This window comes from Rutidosis leptorrhynchoides, chromosome 3 (genome assembly GCF_046630445.1).
Source record: "Rutidosis leptorrhynchoides isolate AG116_Rl617_1_P2 chromosome 3, CSIRO_AGI_Rlap_v1, whole genome shotgun sequence".
Lineage (NCBI taxonomy): Eukaryota > Viridiplantae > Streptophyta > Magnoliopsida > Asterales > Asteraceae > Rutidosis > Rutidosis leptorrhynchoides.
Window position 1 is genome coordinate 34,121,586 of NC_092335.1, and position 20,186 is coordinate 34,141,771.

The 20,186-nt window shown below is 32.4% G+C and overlaps 2 protein-coding genes across 2 annotated transcripts; one reads left to right on the plus strand and one right to left on the minus strand.

Moving 5' to 3' along the window:
• Nucleotides 1-6,527: 6,527 nt before the first annotated feature.
• On the minus strand, nt 6,528-10,078 carry LOC139899851 (dolichyl-diphosphooligosaccharide--protein glycosyltransferase subunit 1B-like). Its single transcript, XM_071882680.1, has 9 exons — nt 9,950-10,078; nt 9,634-9,652; nt 8,863-9,547; nt 8,529-8,676; nt 8,037-8,216; nt 7,875-7,943; nt 7,645-7,734; nt 7,242-7,379; nt 6,528-6,780 (listed from the first exon to the last, which is right to left on the minus strand). Exons 1-8 carry the CDS (start codon nt 10,076-10,078, stop codon nt 7,257-7,259), a joined length of 1,443 nt encoding a protein of 480 aa, XP_071738781.1. The 3' UTR covers nt 6,528-6,780; nt 7,242-7,256.
• A 4,085-nt stretch (nt 10,079-14,163) lies between these two features.
• Nucleotides 14,164-17,783, plus strand: LOC139899852 (putative BTB/POZ domain-containing protein At5g13600). The gene is made up of 4 exons (XM_071882681.1): nt 14,164-14,228; nt 15,092-15,161; nt 15,424-16,665; nt 17,226-17,783. The coding sequence occupies exons 1-4, from the start codon at nt 14,164-14,166 to the stop codon at nt 17,781-17,783; spliced, it is 1,935 nt and encodes a 644-aa protein (XP_071738782.1).
• The last annotated feature ends 2,403 nt before the right edge of the window (nt 17,784-20,186 follow it).

A 20,186-nucleotide genomic window follows, 5' to 3' on the forward strand; every position in this document is an offset into this window, starting at 1 on the left:
ATAATAATAATAATAATAATAATAATAATAATAATAAAAATAATAATAATAATAATAATAATAATAATAATAATAATAAGATTAATAATAAGATTAATAATAATAATAATAATAATAATAATAATAATAATAATAATAATAATAATAATATAAATAAAATAAATACTTACGGAGTAATTTAAATGAATTCAGAACCAAAAATGATCGGCTTTTATAGATGTGGCCTGTCCAGGGTTGCCATGCGATCGCATGGCTGGACAGTGTAATTCCCATGCGATCGCATGAGAAGCTTTTCCAGCTCACATATGATTTTGTCATGACTCTTGTCGACATATTTATTTATATTATATTTATAATTTATAATTTATATAATTAATTATATATTATATTAAATTCACGTGCATAGTTGACTTGTAATTTTTATTCCGATAAGTCGTACGTCATCACTTGACTTATGTCCCGGTTCCGGTTTTTCGAACGTCCTATCGTATACTGAGAAAACTTGTACTTTACGTTTCGTGAATCGTACCTTTGTCAAAATATAGTCTTAAATCATCCATAAACTATACCACTCGAGGTATAACTTATACATTTGAGTGTTTTGGTCATTTACTTCTATAAATCATCGTCTCGCTATTTGTTAACATATAATACATACATTTTCATTTTGAAATAGTGTTTACTGTAGCAATTCACTGTAGCAAAGTTAATTTCACTGTAGCAAATAGTGATTTTCGAAAACACTATAGCATTTTGAGTACTGTAGCAATTTGAAAATACTGTAGCAAATTAGTGTTTTACTGGTTCATCTTAAACGCTTTAGTTAACTTATCTAAATATCAATCGAATCAATAAACGAATGTTACTATCGTTTACTAAATAACTTGAAATTATATATATGTATATATCTTTTTAATATACATAAATCAGTTTTTAAATACACATTGCAAGTTATTTATGAATAATTAATATTCCAATTTATATATATATATCTATTTTCAAATAGATGTTCATGAATCGTTGGTCAATAGTCAAAGGTTAACTGAATATATAACATTAGTTCAAAAATTTTGAGAATCAATATTACAGACTTTGCTTATCGTGTCGGAAATGTTAATCATACAAAGATTAAGTTTAAATTTGATCAGAAATTTCCGGGTCATCACAATCTAACCGTTACATAAATTAGTGTAAAATAAACTAGTTCGTAGTGCGAAATGTGGGCGGAAGGTTCCAAATATGCTCAACAAGATCATCGGTTAGTTGGTCGTGCACCATCCTATCTCTAATCTCTCGGATGATAACGTCTTGATCTCGTCCTCTATTCGGTTCCATACGCCAACTTGTGTAGAGCCGAAGTCATTTTTTGCAATATTGTAAAAGTCGGCCTACCGATAGAATCAAAACGTTCCCTAAAATACGTAAAATAATCTGGAATATTATGACTATCGAAATCAAAAATACCTCGAGATATTCAGAAATAATCGGATTCCGAATTAAGTAAATACGATGTCATCTAGTTATATAAAATTTTTGAATAAAAGTGTTAAAATGAGAGAAAATGAAGAGTTTGATGTGTTAAAAATGATTGGGTTTGATGGGTTTATATAGATTTAAATATAAGTAAATCTAAAAAAACAAAAAAAACAAAAAAACAAAAAAAAAAAAAAAGAACAAAAAATCAAAAATATCCGTTACCCAACGGCTACAAAATTCGCCCAATCAAAAACTACCACGTCGCCAAACGCCCTTTTTTCCGTGAAAAATCGGACTGACGCCTCATGGGCATTTCGCCTGACGCCGCGTTATGGGCGTCATAGGGCGTCAGCGAGCCTGACGGGACCCCTCTGACGCCGCGTTAAAAATGGTCTAATATGTACAGTATACTCGTATAAACATTAGGGGTTGACCTTGCAATATGCATTATAAACTTTAGGGGTGACTTTGCTATATCTGAACAAACATTTCATGTGCGTGGACGCTTTTGCAAAGCAGATTTCACGTGTTTAGATTCCGTCCAATTGGAACTATTAGTAGCTTCGGTTGTTAAATCTCGTAGATTGATCTCAAAACCTTGTTGCGAAGATATGTTTCACAAGTCGAACATAAATCTTTTAGCATGAACCATTGTGTTTGTTTACCTTGTTTGCTTGCAATACAGAAGAAATACTAGTCCGTTATTAATTTCTACATACATATCTATCCCATTATGGTGAGTTCATATAACAAGACAAAACATAATCTAGCTAGAATGTGTTTACGGCAGCTTCAAGCCTTCAACAACACTTGACGAGTGAAACAGGCAAAAACTGCAATTCTAATCATTAGTTAGGGAAAATTTCAATCCTTCGTAACTAATTTGAGTTTTCATTTCAGACTGATGTTTCCCTCAAGTATATGGCGGAAGTATTTGGTCAAATTTATTTACATATAATCTAAAGTTATCCTACCATTCTTAAATTAAAACTGGCTTCATGATGCGGTCTAACGGTTACTAATCTGCATGCAATATACCTGCAGCATGAGTCTTTACTTTCTTATGGAGATATCCATGTGAAGGTAAGCCAATGCAGCAACGAACAAAAAGAAGAATACAGATGTCACATTAATGGCTCTGCAAGCATGAACATTGGGTGGAAATCATAATAAACCTGCAAAACCGTAAAGATGGTTAATGGACATGGAGAAATACATCAGAGTCACCATGTTTTATTGTATACTCCATAAAATGGATTTTATATCATCCGGACAAGGTTCACTAGATATACATAAATAAAAAAGCAGAATAGCTAGTCTCAAAAATTGTTGAACAACATAAAAAATGAAAATGTAGATATGAAAGAAGAAAAACTTAATACGGAGTAATATATAAGCATTTTGTAATCACCTGGAAAAGAGAGTTGTGTTCGGGAACTACATTTTCCTTTTCCAACACTACCGCTGGTCTTCCAACTATATCAAGGTACGTATACTTGGTCTGCAGAGGTTACAAAAAAAAACTTCAGTTTACAGTATTGCATTAGGATCATGTAATATATATTTACTACAACTACAAAGCTAACTCATCAATATAATAACAGCAGTTAAAATGAGCAGAAAATAACATGAGCAATATGTAGGATTAATGTGCAATGAACAACATATAACTATATGGCCAACTTCATTTGAGCCTTCGGGGTCACACACATATACACCGAGACGTCAAATAAAATATATATATGATGTATATATATTACTCAAGTAACAAAATAGTAAATCGAAATTAATTCATTTACTATTCATATGAATAGTAAATGAAACGAAATTAATTAATTTACTATTCACATGAAATCGACATGATAGAAATTATTAATTATAAGTTACATAACATACTCCTAAAGTATTTGAGAAATACGACTTTTTAAAACGATATTACGTACAAGATATATAATATAAAAGGGAATCAGATATTTGCAATATTTTGCAATATTTTATTCTACCGAATTTTGGACTTGTTTTACAAAAGTCGTTTAACTTATTAGATTTCATATATTACATATATGGATATGGAATATTTCTATAAAGGAAGAGATAATGAAAAAAAAAACACACACACATTCTTGTTTAGAGTACGAAAACAAGAAAATCCAAAATCTTTTTCTGTTGTTATTGTATCACAAAAACCAAACTAGCTCATGGTTAATTTTTGGTTCATATTGAAACCATATACGGAGGATTAATTATTATTGATTTATTAATATAATTGGATTATATTAATAAGTTACTTGTTTTTGCACTAGCATCCATTGACGGTTGTTTGCAGTGTAGTGTGGACTATCCTAAGAGACGGTCATATTTTTGATCGTAGGTTTCTCTCCGTTCATCAGTTTCTTCAAGAAATGTATATCGTTAACTCACTTTGTGAATTACATATTTTGACAATTATTAGTGGTGTAACTGGATCATTTGGGAAAGATTAATCGTGTGCATGTTTCATTAAATAAGTGAATATTTAATCTTGTAAAATTTTGTTCATAAAATAATAAAAGATTATTATTTTAACTATCCCTGCGTTAATCTGATTATAAAAGTACACACAGTTTTCCATCACAATAATGTTGTCACGTGAAATTTAATGTGGTACAAATAAAACAATGAAAGTTACATTTTACCTCTGCGCTGCGTTCCACTAAGAAAGGAACCACAACATGGGGGTTCTTTGATCACTCAGGCAACACAACCTGAAAATGCGTTCTAATATTAAATAAAACGGTGAAGAACAAGGGATAAACATCCAAAAATTTATTAAAATACATATTTTTCATGATTATGCACCTTGTTTTTTATCTTGTTTACCACCGTTTCAGCAATAGGACATCCAAAACTGAAGTTCAGGTATCTCTTACCATCATTTGCCTCAAAAAGAACGTCTTGCAGCGGCAGCTCGTATCCGATTACAAAACTTGCTTTCCAACCTCCCAACAAAGGATAACGTGAGCAATTTCAAGGATAACTTGCTTTCCAACCTCAACCGAAATTGCACCATTCGTTATCAATGAAAAGGTGCATTCCAACAGTTATACCTTTTCTGTATAACCGATTTTCCCGCCAAATATGAAGGGATACACCCTTTCGGTTTTAACTGTTTTCATATAACAGTTTGGTGGACGTTTTTCTCCATCAACTCTGCATTCAACAACAAACAGAAAACACATACATATTCTCTAACAATTTGATCAGTGATTTCATTGCCAAAACACTGATTGCGTTCTTATCTTATCGCTGTAAAGATTTCGTGCAACCAAGGCAATCGTAGGGTCGAAATACTTTATAGAGACAGTGATTACACGATTCAAGAACGAATCTGGCAGTCAATTATATCTGATTTCTATCAATACGGTGAGCCTCCTACTCCACCAAACAAAAAGAATCATTGAGATTGACGTCTTGGAACACGAGAGGCCTCAGTTATAAGGACTGAGGTCGAACGGTTTGAATGTAATATGGTAAATTCATCGGTTTAGTGGTGTTCAAGTGGGTGCAGTGGGCAGGTCCGGAGGGTTATTTTCAATTTGTCAACTCCTTTAAATTGATAAAAAAAAAAAAAAAAAAAAAAAAAAAAAATTAAATGCTATCTTTGGAATCAAGTTACGTATTTGTGTACTGGAATGATCCGCTGTGCGTGATGGGCGATTTCATTCTTCTTGTTTACCAGACGAACGACTACTCGTTTAATGTTAATGGGTGGGCAACCTGTGTCGTATTCGTTCTCTTTCATCAAGAATCGACGGCTTGTTAATATACGTAGACATGGAGATTTATTTGTTTAAGATGAATTTAGAGGGTTCAAAGAGTGTATTCGGATATGGAAAATTGGATATCAAAGCCGAGAAAATGTGGTGTTTAATCGGGCCAGCTAATATTCGGCATATTTGGTTAGCACGGATCAATGCTCTTTTTAACAACTTGTTGGGCTTCGATCGTTAAGAAAGTCAAAGTTAAGTAAATTGAATGGGCAACAAACACTAAATCATGCTTTCCTCTTCAATGTTATATTTGGGATTCAAACACATGGATACTAATCTATTTACACGCCTAAGTTCACTGCTTGAAGCATTAGTTCATATTCGGTTCTACCTATTCTAAGTCATTGTATTACTTGAATTTATTTTAGCTTTTTCAATGTTTAAGTTTTTCAAAGCCTCTATTCCAATGTATAAGTGATACATAGAGGGCTTTTATTGTAATGTGCAAAGCCATCTTTTTGATGGCTTGCTTTGATATCTATATAGTTTCATTGTTTTTTGCCAAAAAAAAAAAAATGGAGTGTTACAAACTATGGGCGAAAAATTGACCCACTAAATGAACCTTTTTGGGCTTGTTAATCATATGGGCTGGACTAAATTGACTTACTAAATTGATCAACTAAATGAAACCTACCACTTTTTCACTACTTGTTAATCAAATGGGCTGGACTAGCTGGGCTTCACAACTTGACCCACAATGATAAATGAATATTCGAAACTATATAATATATAATAATAACTTGAAATACGAAATGTGAATTTGTTATACGGATATTTATACAACAAACGAGCAAGATCAAAAGACGAAAGAGAAAACACAGTGAATCAAGTATAAACCGATATCATTGAATAAATGTCGTTTTACATATCCATTTAAACAAAAACAGTTTGTCCACAAAAGATTGAGCATAATCTCCCATTAGCACTTGAAATTGCTCAAAGCAAAACCAGAATAGGGTTGACAAACACTAAGACTCAACCCTAAATGAACAAAAAGACCCGTATTTATAGGCTACTGGTTTACATTATTTATATAGATGTCTTTTGGTTCGTATGGATAAGTCAATTTATGGATTAAACATTATGCCTAAATAAGTCTTTGGTCCGTACGGATATTGACTCATCCGTACAGGCGTGCTTTCATCCACATGTCCCTGCGAATGACGAGTTTCACGCGTTTACAAACATCTAGGTGTACAACATATATAATAAACATTCCTAATTTATTTGCCCGACGACGATAAGAAAAATACATCAACATCAAATAATGATGATGTTTGATATAATTAACATATACTGTAAGTAGCACTAATAGTAATTTCAATGAGTATGTATACAAATGTTTTTTTTAAGCCGTATAGTCGTCTGAACATACATTTCATGTGTCTGAAAGCTTTTTTAAGCAGATTTCATGTGTTCGGAGTCCGTCCCCATGGAACTACCAGTAGCTTCGGCCTTCGGCTGGCGAATTTCATACAAGTTAACTTGCGGTAAGCTGCAAGCAAGACAAAGTCGGCTTAGCATTGGCCATGCAAACTCACATTATGTTATGTCATATGTATGATAGAGGTGGTGTGATGATTGAACAAAAATTTTATAAGTCGCATATATAATCTTTTAGCACGATACATTGTGTTTGTTTACCTTTTTTATAGCAATACACAAGAAAAAGAACATCATATAAATGGCTACTATCACTTTACGATTTAAACAAGTAGAATCTTTAATTCTTCGATCAGACTACAAAAAGGTGTCATTCTTCATGTTTCAGAAAAATCTAGGAAACATTTCAATCCTTTGTAGCTATTTTGAGTTCGCATTTCACACTGATGGTTCCCTCAAGTATAATGCAAAATGGGTCAATTTTCACATATAATCCAAATATATCCTACCATTCTTAAATTAAAATTGGCTTCATGAAGTGGTCTATCTGTTACTAATCGTCATGCAACATACCTGCTGCCTGGGTCTTCACTTTCTTATGGAGATATCCATGTGAAGGTAAGCCAATGCAGCAACGAACAAAAAGAAGAATACAGATGTCAACATCAACGGCTCTGCAAGCATGAACATTGGGTGGAAATCGTAGTAAACCTGCAAAACCATAAAGATGGTTAATGGACATGGAGAAATACATAACAGTCACCATGTTTTAGAATATACTCCAGTTTATGGACTATTTGGAACAAGGATCATAATTTCGCATCATCCAGCAAAAGTTCACTAAATATAGATAAATCGGAAAGCAGGAAAGCTAACCCCAACAAGTGTTATTATATTTATTTATTTTTCTGGCATATATATAAAGAGAATTTTAATGAACAAACAACAATAACATATTTAAGCATTTTGTAATCACCTGGAAAAGAGAGTTGTGTTCGGGAACTACATTTTCCTTTTCCAACACTACCACCGGTCTTCCAACTATATCAAGGTACGTATACTTGGTCTGCAGAGGTTAAAAACGAAGCTTCGGTTTACATATTGCAATAGCATCAAACAATATATATTTACCACACAACTAATTCATCAGCATAATCTTGTCGCGTGAACTTATATATGTGGTACAGATAAAACTATGAATGTTACCTCTGCGCTGCGTTCCACTGAGAAAGGAACAACGACATGAGGGTTCTTTGATCCCTCAGGCAACACAACCTGAAATTGCATTCTAATATTTTATAAAACAGTGAAGAACAAGAGCAAGCATCCAAAAAATTATTAAAATGCATATTTTTCATGATCGTGCACCTTATTTGTTATCTTGTTTACCACCGTTTCAGCAATAGGACATCCAAAACTGAAGTTCAGGTATCGCTTACCATCACTTGACTCAAAAAGGACGTCTTGCAGCGGAAGCCCATATCCGATGACAAAAGTAGCTTTCCAACCTCCCAACAAAGGGTAACGTGGCTCAATTTCCAGTTCAGACTGCATGCACAAAACTTGTCATATACATATGAACTATATTGATATGTTCATGTTTTTGTTTCACTTCTTTTATAATTAGATTCACCGTTTTAGATCTCGAAAAGGTGAGATTATGATCCTAAGTGGCACGCAAAAGAGCGGTAATGGGTTCTGTAAATTTGATGCGAGAAGAATTGAAGATGAATATTAGAAAATAGAGAACAAAGAATTAAGGAAGATGGTGTGAAAGAATGCAACAATAGAAAGATAAAGTGAAATGAAACCAAAAAAATTACCATGTAATTGGTAAGACTAAGAGCATATAAAACCTACCTTACTGTAACTTGTACGTAAATGTGATGTCGAAATATTGCCTATGTTATCACGGTAGTAAACAGAGTGAACCCTTGGGGGTAATTTTGCCACAAGATGCTTGAATGAAGAGACACCACTAATAGATGGCCTAGATTGATATTCAACCCTGCAAAATTTAGAGTGGAAAAGGTCAAAAGCTGCTAGAAGTAAAAAAGGTAACAATACATAATAAATCAGGGTGGAGGTAAATATTAAAAACACTCAACGACGGCACAAAAATTTGTACAATGAATGAGCAATATGTTACACAAGTATGGCCTCATATATCATGTGTACTTAATAGTGACCTGACCTTGAGAACCCGCCTTTATGTTTAGCACCGTTATGCACCAACGTGTAATGCTCTGTAAATTGGAGGTTGCCCCAGTGAGAAATTTCAATTTCTCGCACAAGTTCCTCAACCACAGCAAATGGATTGTTATTCTGAAAATGAACAACTATAGGAGTATACGAATACGAAGGCTTGTCCTCATAAGGGCCATATTTCAGCTCAGAACGCATATGGGTAGACGGTTCGACTCTTGTAAATGATTCCACTTTTGTAGTTGGAATCCTAATAACCGTTGTCTGTTGTTTGATTACATACGGTGATAATATTGAGGCACTGTCACGGTATAAAACCAATTGTGGTTCTGATTGACTTATCTCTACAGGGAAAGGTTCAAGTAATTGGGTCAATACATATGAAACTTCGAGTGAGACAGATCCACCAGTGCTCAACGGATTCCTCAACGAAATGGAGTAGAGTTTGGCTCCATTTGGCCCGTTAACTTGGTCGCTTGACTTCACATCAAGTTGATGTACAGATTTCTTCCTCTTTTTTCCAGCAACTTCAGCAGCTTGAATTAGTGACAGATGCTTCACTTGTTGCGGCGGAAAGGCAAGAAAAACATCTGAAGCAGGTGATGCACCATCATTTTGTACCTGAAAAGTCCAACATTTAATTAAAAAAATGATTAAAAATAAGCAGTTGATATCTGCAGAGACACAATAAGGCTCAATGTATAGATAGATATAACATATATGTATTGAGGGAATAAGTTGTAGCTATATAGAAGAGTACCTTCTAAGTCAATACAACCCTAATAATGTGTGAAGCCAAATCAATCTGCAACAGCAATCAGAACTATTAAAACGAGCTACCACATCCATATGATATATACCATATTCATATTATCATTAGTTCATTACAATAACTACACAAACATATCGCAAATCATAAACGAAATATTGTATCAATCAGTTCAAAATTGAATTAGTTATTTTCGAAAATCCAGCACTGATCAGTTCAATTAATCATATTTGAATCAAAATCGTAACATGTAAAATCGAATTAGCGAACTAATAACAGAAATGATGATTAATTAACGGAATCTTACTCTGCGTTCGGCAGTGACAATCTGAAGTTCCGGCCAAGCGAGTGAAGAAGACGATAGGAAACATAAGGATAACGAAGCGAGCAGTGCAAAATTTAGGGTTAAATGAGATCTGGCTTTGTAAACCTCCATTTTTGTTTGTCTCTCAGCAGTAACTGAATTGACTCAAGTCGTTGAAGCATTGATCATGACTATGGGCTAAAGTTGACCCAAACTTATTTATCTTATGGGCTGGAGTGGGTGAGGTCAACTTGACCCACAAACAGATTATGTAAATTATGATGTTACAAATTCGACTTTGTTTTACAATTGTTTGTGTACGAAAACTCAACACACTTTCAAAATCTACACCACTTTGAACACCAAGACAGAGACTTTTAATTCAATGATGAAACATATTTTATTAATGGATTTTTCTCTCTAACGGTATCTTTAAAAAACTTAGACATGCACATATTATTTGTACTTTCATAATAATCAACCACTCACTACTCATAACTACATCAATGTGCAAGTTATTTATGTCTTAATTTAATTTTTAATCATAGTCCTAAGGACAATGTTTAGAAAAATCCTTTATATTGTACAAGACAATATTATTAATCATATTTAATTGCAAACGGATAAAAATTGATTAAATCTTTTATATTGTACAACACAATATTATTAATCATATTTAATTGCGAAAGGGTAAAAATTGATTCTGTATAATTTTTTAATCATTTAATTTAATACTAGTAAAATGACCCGTGGAATCACGAGTTTGTTTAAACGAAATAGTTTAATGATATATTTTAGGTATTAAGTGAATTTAAACGCTAAATTCATTTAGTTTAATGACCCGATGAATTCCGTCTAAGAAACTTATCGTAGTTTTACAAACACATTGATGTATTTAACTTGATCGGAATAAATGAACTACATTTATTCTCTCACTATCATCTTCAAATTTTTATTACAATTGCTATTTTTCTTATCATAAAAGTCTACATTACAACCTTTTATTAAGACGTTATTTTGCATACATATATAACGTAATTAATCATTCATATTTGAATTTGAATAATAATAATATAATAATAATTATAATTATAATTATAATTACAATTATAAATAATAATAATAATAATAATAATAATAATAATAATAATAATAATAATAATAATAATAATAATAATAAAGTTGGCTCATAATTGAGTATTTTTATTTTTAATAATAATTATTAGTAATATCAAATGCCTCTTGAATTTTATCAAAAATTAAAATACAATTATTATATGAAGGTTGCACAATATGCTTCAGAGTTTGTAAATGTGTTTATGGAGTGTTTTGTAAAAGATTGTATAACTTATTTTAAAGTTTGTATATATGGTCGTGTTTTTTAAAGTTTGTATATATGGTCGTGTTTTATTATATGGTTGTACATAAGGCTTCAAATATTGTAAATATGATCATTGAGGTAAGTCAACTTCACAAGTCAACAAATCAATAATCCCCATGCCCAATGTATAAAAATTTACACACAATATCGTCGGTCATACATTTAATCATCGAATTAAAATACTAATTTAGCTCATACACACACCTTCTTAATTCAATAAATTTCTAATTATTGATCTATATTTTCATTTAGCTTAATGCATGTGTGAACAATTACTCGTAATAATTAATAATTAATGAGAGCGAATTTTTTTTCCCTAAAAGCTTGAAATAACTAAATATGTAGATTTAATTTATTTAGCTAGATCAGTGATATCAACTTAAGAGCTTAGATTTTATTTTTATTTTCATTTTTTTTAACAAATAAATTAGTCTAATAATGACATCATCACTATAGAATTCTAATAGAAACTATAAAAATCCTATAAACTAATCAAGTTAATGAATTACGGGCTAAAATAAAATGGTAAGACCCAATGTCCTTAATTTACAAAGGTGCCATTTACAAATTACAAGACCCACCTTTTTACAAAAAGGCTTGTTTGGTCCCCCCACATGCTCCGACAACGGGTGGCCTCTTCAACCCGATTATCGATAATGAAATCAGCATATTGTTTGACACTTATTTACAAAAAATCAAAACTTAATTTATAGAACTTCATAATTTACAGTCATATGTTGGTTTGTCATATTATTATGTTTCCTAAAAGCTTGGGTTAGCTTGTAAAAAAATCGATTAACTTTTAACGTTGCTTTTTATTTTTTTGAACTTGCATGACTAAAACTAAAAGCACTAGGAAATACAGCAAAGTATATAAATTATGTTATAAAATCTATTTTGACATTTATTTACCAAAAATCAAAACTTAATTTATAGAACTTCATAATTTACAGTCATATGTTGGTTACTTGGTTTGTCATATTATTATGTTTCCTAAAAGCTTGGGTTAGCTTGTAAAAAAATCGATTAACTTTTAACGTTGCTTTTTTTTTTTTTTTTGAACTTGCATGACTAAAACTAAAAGCACTAGGAAATACAGTAAAGTATATAAATTATGTTATGAAATCTATATATGTATATACTACCATTACACATTTGCTATTTACTACAGTATAATCATTAAATGATCACCACCGTGAAGCTATCAGACCATAAAAAGGTTCATCTTTCAATCTAAAAACTTCATCATAACTCACATAAAAAATAAATTTTGTACTTGCATCAAATAAAAAAAAGTCAAATTTATGTTAAAAACCTCTTTAAGTTAATTTAATTTATTTAGCAATGTCTGAAAGTTTTTAAGCTGTAGGTATTGTAGACCTCATCATTTAGTCGGGAAAACCATATGGCAAACAGCAATAAGAAAAATCATATGACAAGCTACAAAGTGGACATGTGTTTACATTATTTGGAAATCTAGAAACGCAAAAGTTTTTCGTAACAAGTAGTGATCCCCTAACATGATCTTCTTCAAAAATCAACTTCAAACGTTTAACTGGATATCAAAAAGATTAAAGAAATTAAGCTTCGATTATGTGACATCAATGACTAATCAACCTCGGTTTTACGTCTCGTCAACAAATTAACGTATCAGTATTGGTTGAGTTCGTACTTCGGCTCGTACATCTAAGGACAATAGAGACGCCTGCACATGTTTACATGCCTGCACATATATCCCATTTTTATAATATTATTTGTTATGTCAGTTGGGCCTCTCGACTGTCTACTGGGCCAAGCCACACAGATGTATGGGCGAAACTACTTGGGCCAGGGTGGGGCGCCCGCCCCCAGTGGATTTTCCCCCTAAAATCTACATATTTTGCTCCAAAACCGTCAAATTTTGCTCAAAAACCGTCAAATTTTACTCAAAAACCGTCAAATTTTACTCAAAAACTCCATAATTTGCCTAAACAACTCAATTTTTTGACCAAAAATATCCATCTTTTCAAAAATTTAGTAGGGTTTTAATTTTTTTTGCCCCGATGAAAACAATTCTAGTTCCGCCAGTGCGCAGATGAAATTATATATCTTGATATTTGGTAAAATTTCTTGCTTTTCTAAACAGAAAATACATATCCAAGAGTCGTTGAGTATGTAGAAGTTTTTTCCCCCACTATAATGAAAATTATATCATTTCTATTTGTTTTAAGCATCAATTAATGTACTATTACTAGAACTATATCACTCATAATGTATCTACGAGCATTCATGCCGCGAAATATACACAACTCCGGACAACTTGCAAAGCATGTTGTCAGCTCGAAATTAGTCGGTTCACAAAGCGAGTCTGAACTTGCCCAAAAGGGAAAAGAATGTATCTACGGACTAAAATAGAAGTAAAAGTTCTCAAAAGGACTAAATTTGCTATTTAGTTATTTATCGAGGGAAAAAACAGAAAAATGGTTCTGGATATAACAATGGTGCAAATGGGAATGCAAAACTGCAATAGCAAGCACAGATTGTTCTATCCCTCTGGGATTCTAATATATTTCCCCTGTAGACTAGGGACCATCACCTACCTCAATCCTCACAACCCACAAGAAAGATAAAATTACATAAACACATAAAGAGTGCGTTTTTACTCATTACACTTTGCCCCCTTGCTCCCCACACATTCTTATTCATCATATCTATCACACACGCACACCATCTTTCTTTCTTTATTTCTTTTGTGTATATATACTAAGTACTACTCCGTAATATATTAAAATACCAATTCCAACAGCATTGCATTTATAAATTATACTTAAAGCTTGAAACGTTACGTACAATAGCGATGTCATGTATCAAGTTAGGGTCGAAATCAGAAATTTTTCATTTCGATCGAGATTCCAATACCTGGTAAGTTGGTTTTCTTAATTTGTGATCATTTTGAGAATATTGATTAATGGGGTATTTCATGTTTATCGATTTGATTGATACCCACTTTTAAAGTTTTCGTTTTTGTTGTTGTCCCAAATTGTGAATTCGATGCCCTATTACCGGGGTTTTAGATGTTTTCATTTAATTGTTTTATGGGCTTGTTTTCTTACCCACATTAGAAGTCGAATTTCGTTTATTCATCTATTTGTTTTCAGGGTTTGCTACAGATTCATGATCAGTGTTCTAGCATTGTGGCTTTAATTTGGGAACATTTTTATTAATTAAGCAGTAATTTTTTAGAACAATTAGGAATATATGTATATACATTTTCATTGACTGGGAATGTTAGTATCACCATTTTAGAAATTAAGTTACACTATTAAGTCAAACAGATTCTTGTTTGCATGAAATTTTGGTTCTACCAGTTCAGACTTAAAAAATTATAGGAATTTTTATTGATACCTATAATAAAGTCATGAGAATTTATACACATGATTGATAAATTTGAAATAAAGTACATATTAAGCTTCATTCGAAATGACTAACTTTGACTTTAGATAGTCAAACTGATCAGGGTGTTTAAATGTCATGAACAGAAAGGAAGCTCTCTAAGCATAAAACATTAGTTACAGGTTTTATGTTTTCATTTGAATGTGGCATAATGATCAAAATATGAAGCACATATTGAGAAGCATACATAATAAATTTGCTTTGTGTGTTAACGTTTCATAATATATCGAATTTTGTCGCATTTTGTATGATCTAAAACTAGAGGTACTTTTGTTACATTTACATACCCCCCAAAGTGTTAAAGCAACATAAATTACATCTATTTCTTGCAGGATCTGCTCATCTGGCCTTCCAAGTGATGTTACCATTGAAGTTGGAGATGTTTCATTCCTTCTTCACAAGGTATGTTTCTACTCATTTTTTTAGGATCAATAACATATTAGTTGTAACAAAACAAAAATCAGATAGACTTCAGTTATTTGTTCTTCACTAATATTTTGCAAATTTAGCTATGTACACACACACATATTAAGGAAAACTATCGTCCTAACTGTGTAACTATCGTAACCATTAAAAGGTATTTAGATGTGCATACTCAACTTTGATTATGATGAATCATAATACGGAACGGAAATAACCATATGTTGCTCGGCATAACTTGCAGTTCCCGTTATTATCCAGGAGCAAAACATTGGAAAATCTCATCGAGGAATCTTCTGATGATGAGAAAAAGACGAAAGTTGATAATGAAAAACGATCTTGTGTTCTTAAACTTCATGATCTACCAGGAGGGCCAAAAATCTTTTTGCTCATTGCTAAATTCTGCTATGGAGTCAAACTAGAAGTCAACTCAAGTAATATAGTTTCTCTTCGATGTGCATCCGAGTATCTTCAAATGACCGAAGAATATGGAGAAGGAAATCTGATTAATCATATGGAATCTTTCCTCGGTGAAGTGTTCGACAGCTGGAGTGATACCTTAAAAGCGCTTGAATCGTGCGAACAGGTTATAGAGTTTGCGGAAAAGCTTCATATAGTTTCGAGATGCATTAAGTCTCTTGCATCAAAAGCTTGTGCATTTGACAAAGATTTGTTCGGTTGGCCCGTTTCAACTACAAAAGATAACCATTTTGCTACTGTCATTTGGAACGGGATCCAAACCACTTCCACAAGTCAAGATTGGTGGTACGAGGACGTTTCAAAACTTAAGTTACCTCTTTACAGACGATTCATCTTAGCGATTAAGTCAATTAATCTTGATCAAGAACGGATAGCCGGGTCCCTCATGTTCTATGCTAAAATGCATCTTCCTTTACTTGGTAGAGAATCAACATTTTCAAATGGGAATCTTTATTCTTCTTCGTTTGATTCAAATTTAGATCAAAAGAATCTTCTTGAAGAGATAGTTAGCTTGCTTCCGAGCCAAAAACAAGTTATACCAACAAAACTCCTCCTTAGGATGCTAAGGACATCCATGATTCTACAATGTAGCCCGTTGTGTCGTGAGAATTTGGAAAGACGAATTGGGATGCAGTTGGATCAAGCTTCAATTGAAGATATACTTATTCCTAATATCGGTTATACAAGTGAGACACTTTATGAAATCGACTGTGTCCAAAGGATTCTTGATCACTTCATGGTCATGGTTCGGGATCAGGATCACGCTGGAAGTGAAATTACGGAATCGGGCTTCAATGAAGACAACGATGATGATGAGTTGATAGGGAATTCTCGCTCACTCACACCAATGACCATGGTGGCTAATCTTGTTGACAACTACCTTGCTGAGGTGGCTTCTGATGTTAACTTAAAGCTTGAAAAGTTTCAGTCTTTGGCTGCTACCATTCCTGAATATGCACGGCCAATGGACGATGGAATATACCGCTCCATCGATATATATCTCAAGGTAACATAAAGCACAGGACTAGAAGGGTTAAATATTTGGGCTAACCCATAAACTTTCTTTTCATAAGTTTTTTAGGGTGCGTTTGATTGTCTCTTCTTAATGGAATGATTCAGTGCTGAATTGTTCAACATTTCAACATGTTTGTTTATAACCTCTAAATGACATGTGGTGCTGGATGAGACAAAAATTTGTTCTGAACCATTCATAGTTGAATATATCTTTTTAATCATTAAGCACCTTCATTTTTTAAGATCCTTATTAAATTATTCAGATCATTTATCAAACGATTATACTCGCTATTTTTTTATTTATTCATCTTAAAAGCTAATAGGGTAATTATACGTCATTGAGAGTGTTCAGTCAGAATGATTAACAAACATGTTATTGTCATTCAGAACGAGATTCATTTAGAACCTTTGAATCATTCAGAAATGAACCATTCAACGTGCTTAATTTATTCAATTTATCAAACGCACCCTTACTTATCATATATAGCTAGATTCAAATATGAATACAAACATTAATTATGTTATTTCAATAGAAACTAACATGAGTTGCAGGCACATGAATGGCTAACAGATTCAGACCGGGAGCTACTCTGTAGGCTGATGGACTGCCAGAAACTGACACTAGAAGCCAGCACACATGCTGCCCAGAATGAGAGACTACCGCTACGTTTCATAATCCAAGTTCTCTTTTTCGAACAGCTTCGGCTACGCACCTCTGTAGCCGGATGCTTATACGTCTCTGAAAACTCACATACTCACCTAAGCAGCAGCATGGTGGGCCCACAAAGTGGAAATGTGCAGATTCTAACCAATGGAGAAAGCGATCGGCAGGTCGTGGCAGTGGATGATATGCGGGGTCGGGTTTCTGAGCTCGAGAAAGAGTGTTTGGCTATGAAGAAAGATATCGATAAGCTGGTGAAGACTAAAGGGGTCAATTGGAACAATATGTGTAAGATGTTTGGGGTTGGGCTAAGGTTGAAATCCAAGTCTCGAGATGGTTTTGTATCGAGCAATGATCATGGCAGCAAGAGGCACTCGCAATCATCAAGAATAAAGGATGTTCAAAAAGGAAAGTATCAATGTCAAGAAATTGTTCAGTTGGGTAATTGAGTTTAGGGGGGATTAGAATCAGGATTAAATAATTATCACGTTAACTTTTTTGTAATGTGATTCTAAAGTAAACTGGGAGTCATCAATTCTAAATTGATATGTTGGATTGCTGGTGTAATTAACTAGTTGATTTTGGATCTTATTTAAGTAAATTTAATACTATTTTTCTCAGGTGTTGTTATTAATTTGTTAAAACTTTTGAATTTAGAAAACCATATAAGAAAGATAATAGTTTTCGGCAAACAAGTTCAAGAAAATAGACATGGATGAATGATATTTCAGAACATGCATATTGGATTGAATGAAGTTTTTGAGTCATTAACAACATCTATATAAACACCTTCACTGGTTTGTATTATGGCTGAATTATGTCTAATGCTTAGTACACGAGTAAATATATCAAATCTGAACATGTTACTGATCATATTTTAACAACAAAAATAAAGATGGTCAATAAGGTTAAAGAAAGTAAACGTTAACAGGATTGTATTCAATGATAAAAAGTAAACCGAATTTTATAAACGGTTTTCGAATTGTTTAAAATCGAAACCGAATTTATAATTCGATCTTGGGTACGGTTTTGAAATTTTTGAAATTCGGTTAAATCGAATTCAAAATAATATAATAATATTAATAATATACGGAGTATATATTATATTACTTTTTATTATTTATTATTTTTTATTATTTGGCGGTAACTTTTGACCAAAATATATTCAGATCCCGCTCATTTTACTGACGCGGTCTCCCAAATTTTTAAAGAGTACTCTGTAGTCTGTATTATACTACTATATATATATATATATATATATATATATATATATATATATATATATATATATTTCACCAAACCCAAAACTCAATTCAAACACACTTACTTAATATGCAAACACCAAATTAAATCATCTACGATTTTCTGAAAAAGATACAGTAACCCAAAAGTATGGTTTGGAAAGTTGGTATCAGGTATGCATATGTTTATTCTTATCTTCAGATTCATTCTTTTTCATATAATCTCTTAAAGTTTATTATTTGCATTTTAATTGTTCATATACAGTGAATTGCATTGGCTTGTGGTTATACGGAGTGGTAGGTTTGTTTTCTATAATTGTATGCACTATATTATTGTCAAGCTTCCATAGCATTTACTGATATTTAATTTTTCGTGTATTCCATGAGTTTGTAGTTCTAAAGTGGCATAATTGCTATACTTCTCCGCTCTATTAAGTTTTTCATGGAGGATTTTGTGCTTGCTATCAAAAAGGTGGTATAATCGATCATTTTGGTTTAAGTTTATATTTATTTAGGATTTTCGGTTTTAACGGACACTGAACCGAATTCGGTTTCAGTTTTAAATTCTGTTTTCGGTTCGGTTTTGTTCAAAAATATTTCAAAACTGAATAAATCGAACAAATCGAAAATCGAACCGATGAACACCCCTAATTAAACACATTTATATAACTGGTTTGTATTATGGCTGAATAATGTCAAATGCTTAGTTTTTATTTTTCGGTGAATATATATATATATATATATATATATATATATATATATATATATATATATATATATATATATATATATATATATATATATATATATATATATATATATATATGTATATAAGGTCCAATGAACTGGTGGTACAACATTGCAGATACTAACGATCTGTAGTTGGAGTACTTGGTCACAACCGACCAAAATTCAAAGACCCTTGCTCTTTGCTTCCGTACAAACTGGACTACAACATTGAAACCAGAGTGAGTATTAATAAAATTGAATTGCAATTGAAAGAAATATTCAGACAACAACCACCAAACATCAAACCTAAAACAACATATAAACTCGATCCCGTATTTAACCCCTCATCTATCACTCCTCAGAACTGCACAACCAAAACGATCACCGGGCAACCTAAGAACACTTAACCCGAGGCATGCAAATCAAAGAAATCCCCCGTATCTGATAAACCTAAAAAACGAGCCCATTGAGTAAGTACCAATCTGCGATCGGATAGACAAAACAACCCTGGGAGAATCCCCACCAATAGTACGTGAAAAGGTCAACTTCATAAAAACCCCCGCCTTGTTGCTGAGTTTGCAACGAGAGAATGCATACAATACATAAATTACATACATAGATAAAAATTACATACACGGATACAAATTACAAAAAAACTGATAATGGAGACATATATTTGTGAAAGAATTACATTAATAGGACATAGATAAGACTGAAACTTTTATGTCGAGAAAGAACAAACCATTCACCCACAATTACAAACTTAAAACCATATCTCCTTATATACATAACCTCTAAAAATTAAGGATGATCATTTGAACCACACAAAAAATTAACAAAGAGCCCTAACCATCTAATCTTTACTCTTTCACCATTTATACC

Bases quoted from the DNA above. Each gene is read 5' to 3' on its own strand.
- LOC139899851 (XM_071882680.1), bottom strand. From the start codon at position 10,078: ATGGAGGTTTACAAAGCCAGATCTCATTTAACCCTAAATTTTGCACTG. The intron at 7,735-7,874 runs GTAACATTCATA...TAACCTCTGCAG, and splicing joins CAGTGGAACGCAGCGCAGAG to ACCAAGTATACGTACCTTGA. The intron at 7,380-7,644 runs GTGATTACAAAA...ATGGTTTTGCAG, and splicing joins AACACAACTCTCTTTTCCAG to GTTTACTACGATTTCCACCC.
- LOC139899852 (XM_071882681.1), top strand. From the start codon at position 14,164: ATGTCATGTATCAAGTTAGGGTCGAAATCAGAAATTTTTCATTTCGAT. The intron at 14,229-15,091 runs GTAAGTTGGTTT...TATTTCTTGCAG, and splicing joins GATCGAGATTCCAATACCTG to GATCTGCTCATCTGGCCTTC. The intron at 16,666-17,225 runs GTAACATAAAGC...CATGAGTTGCAG, and splicing joins CCATCGATATATATCTCAAG to GCACATGAATGGCTAACAGA.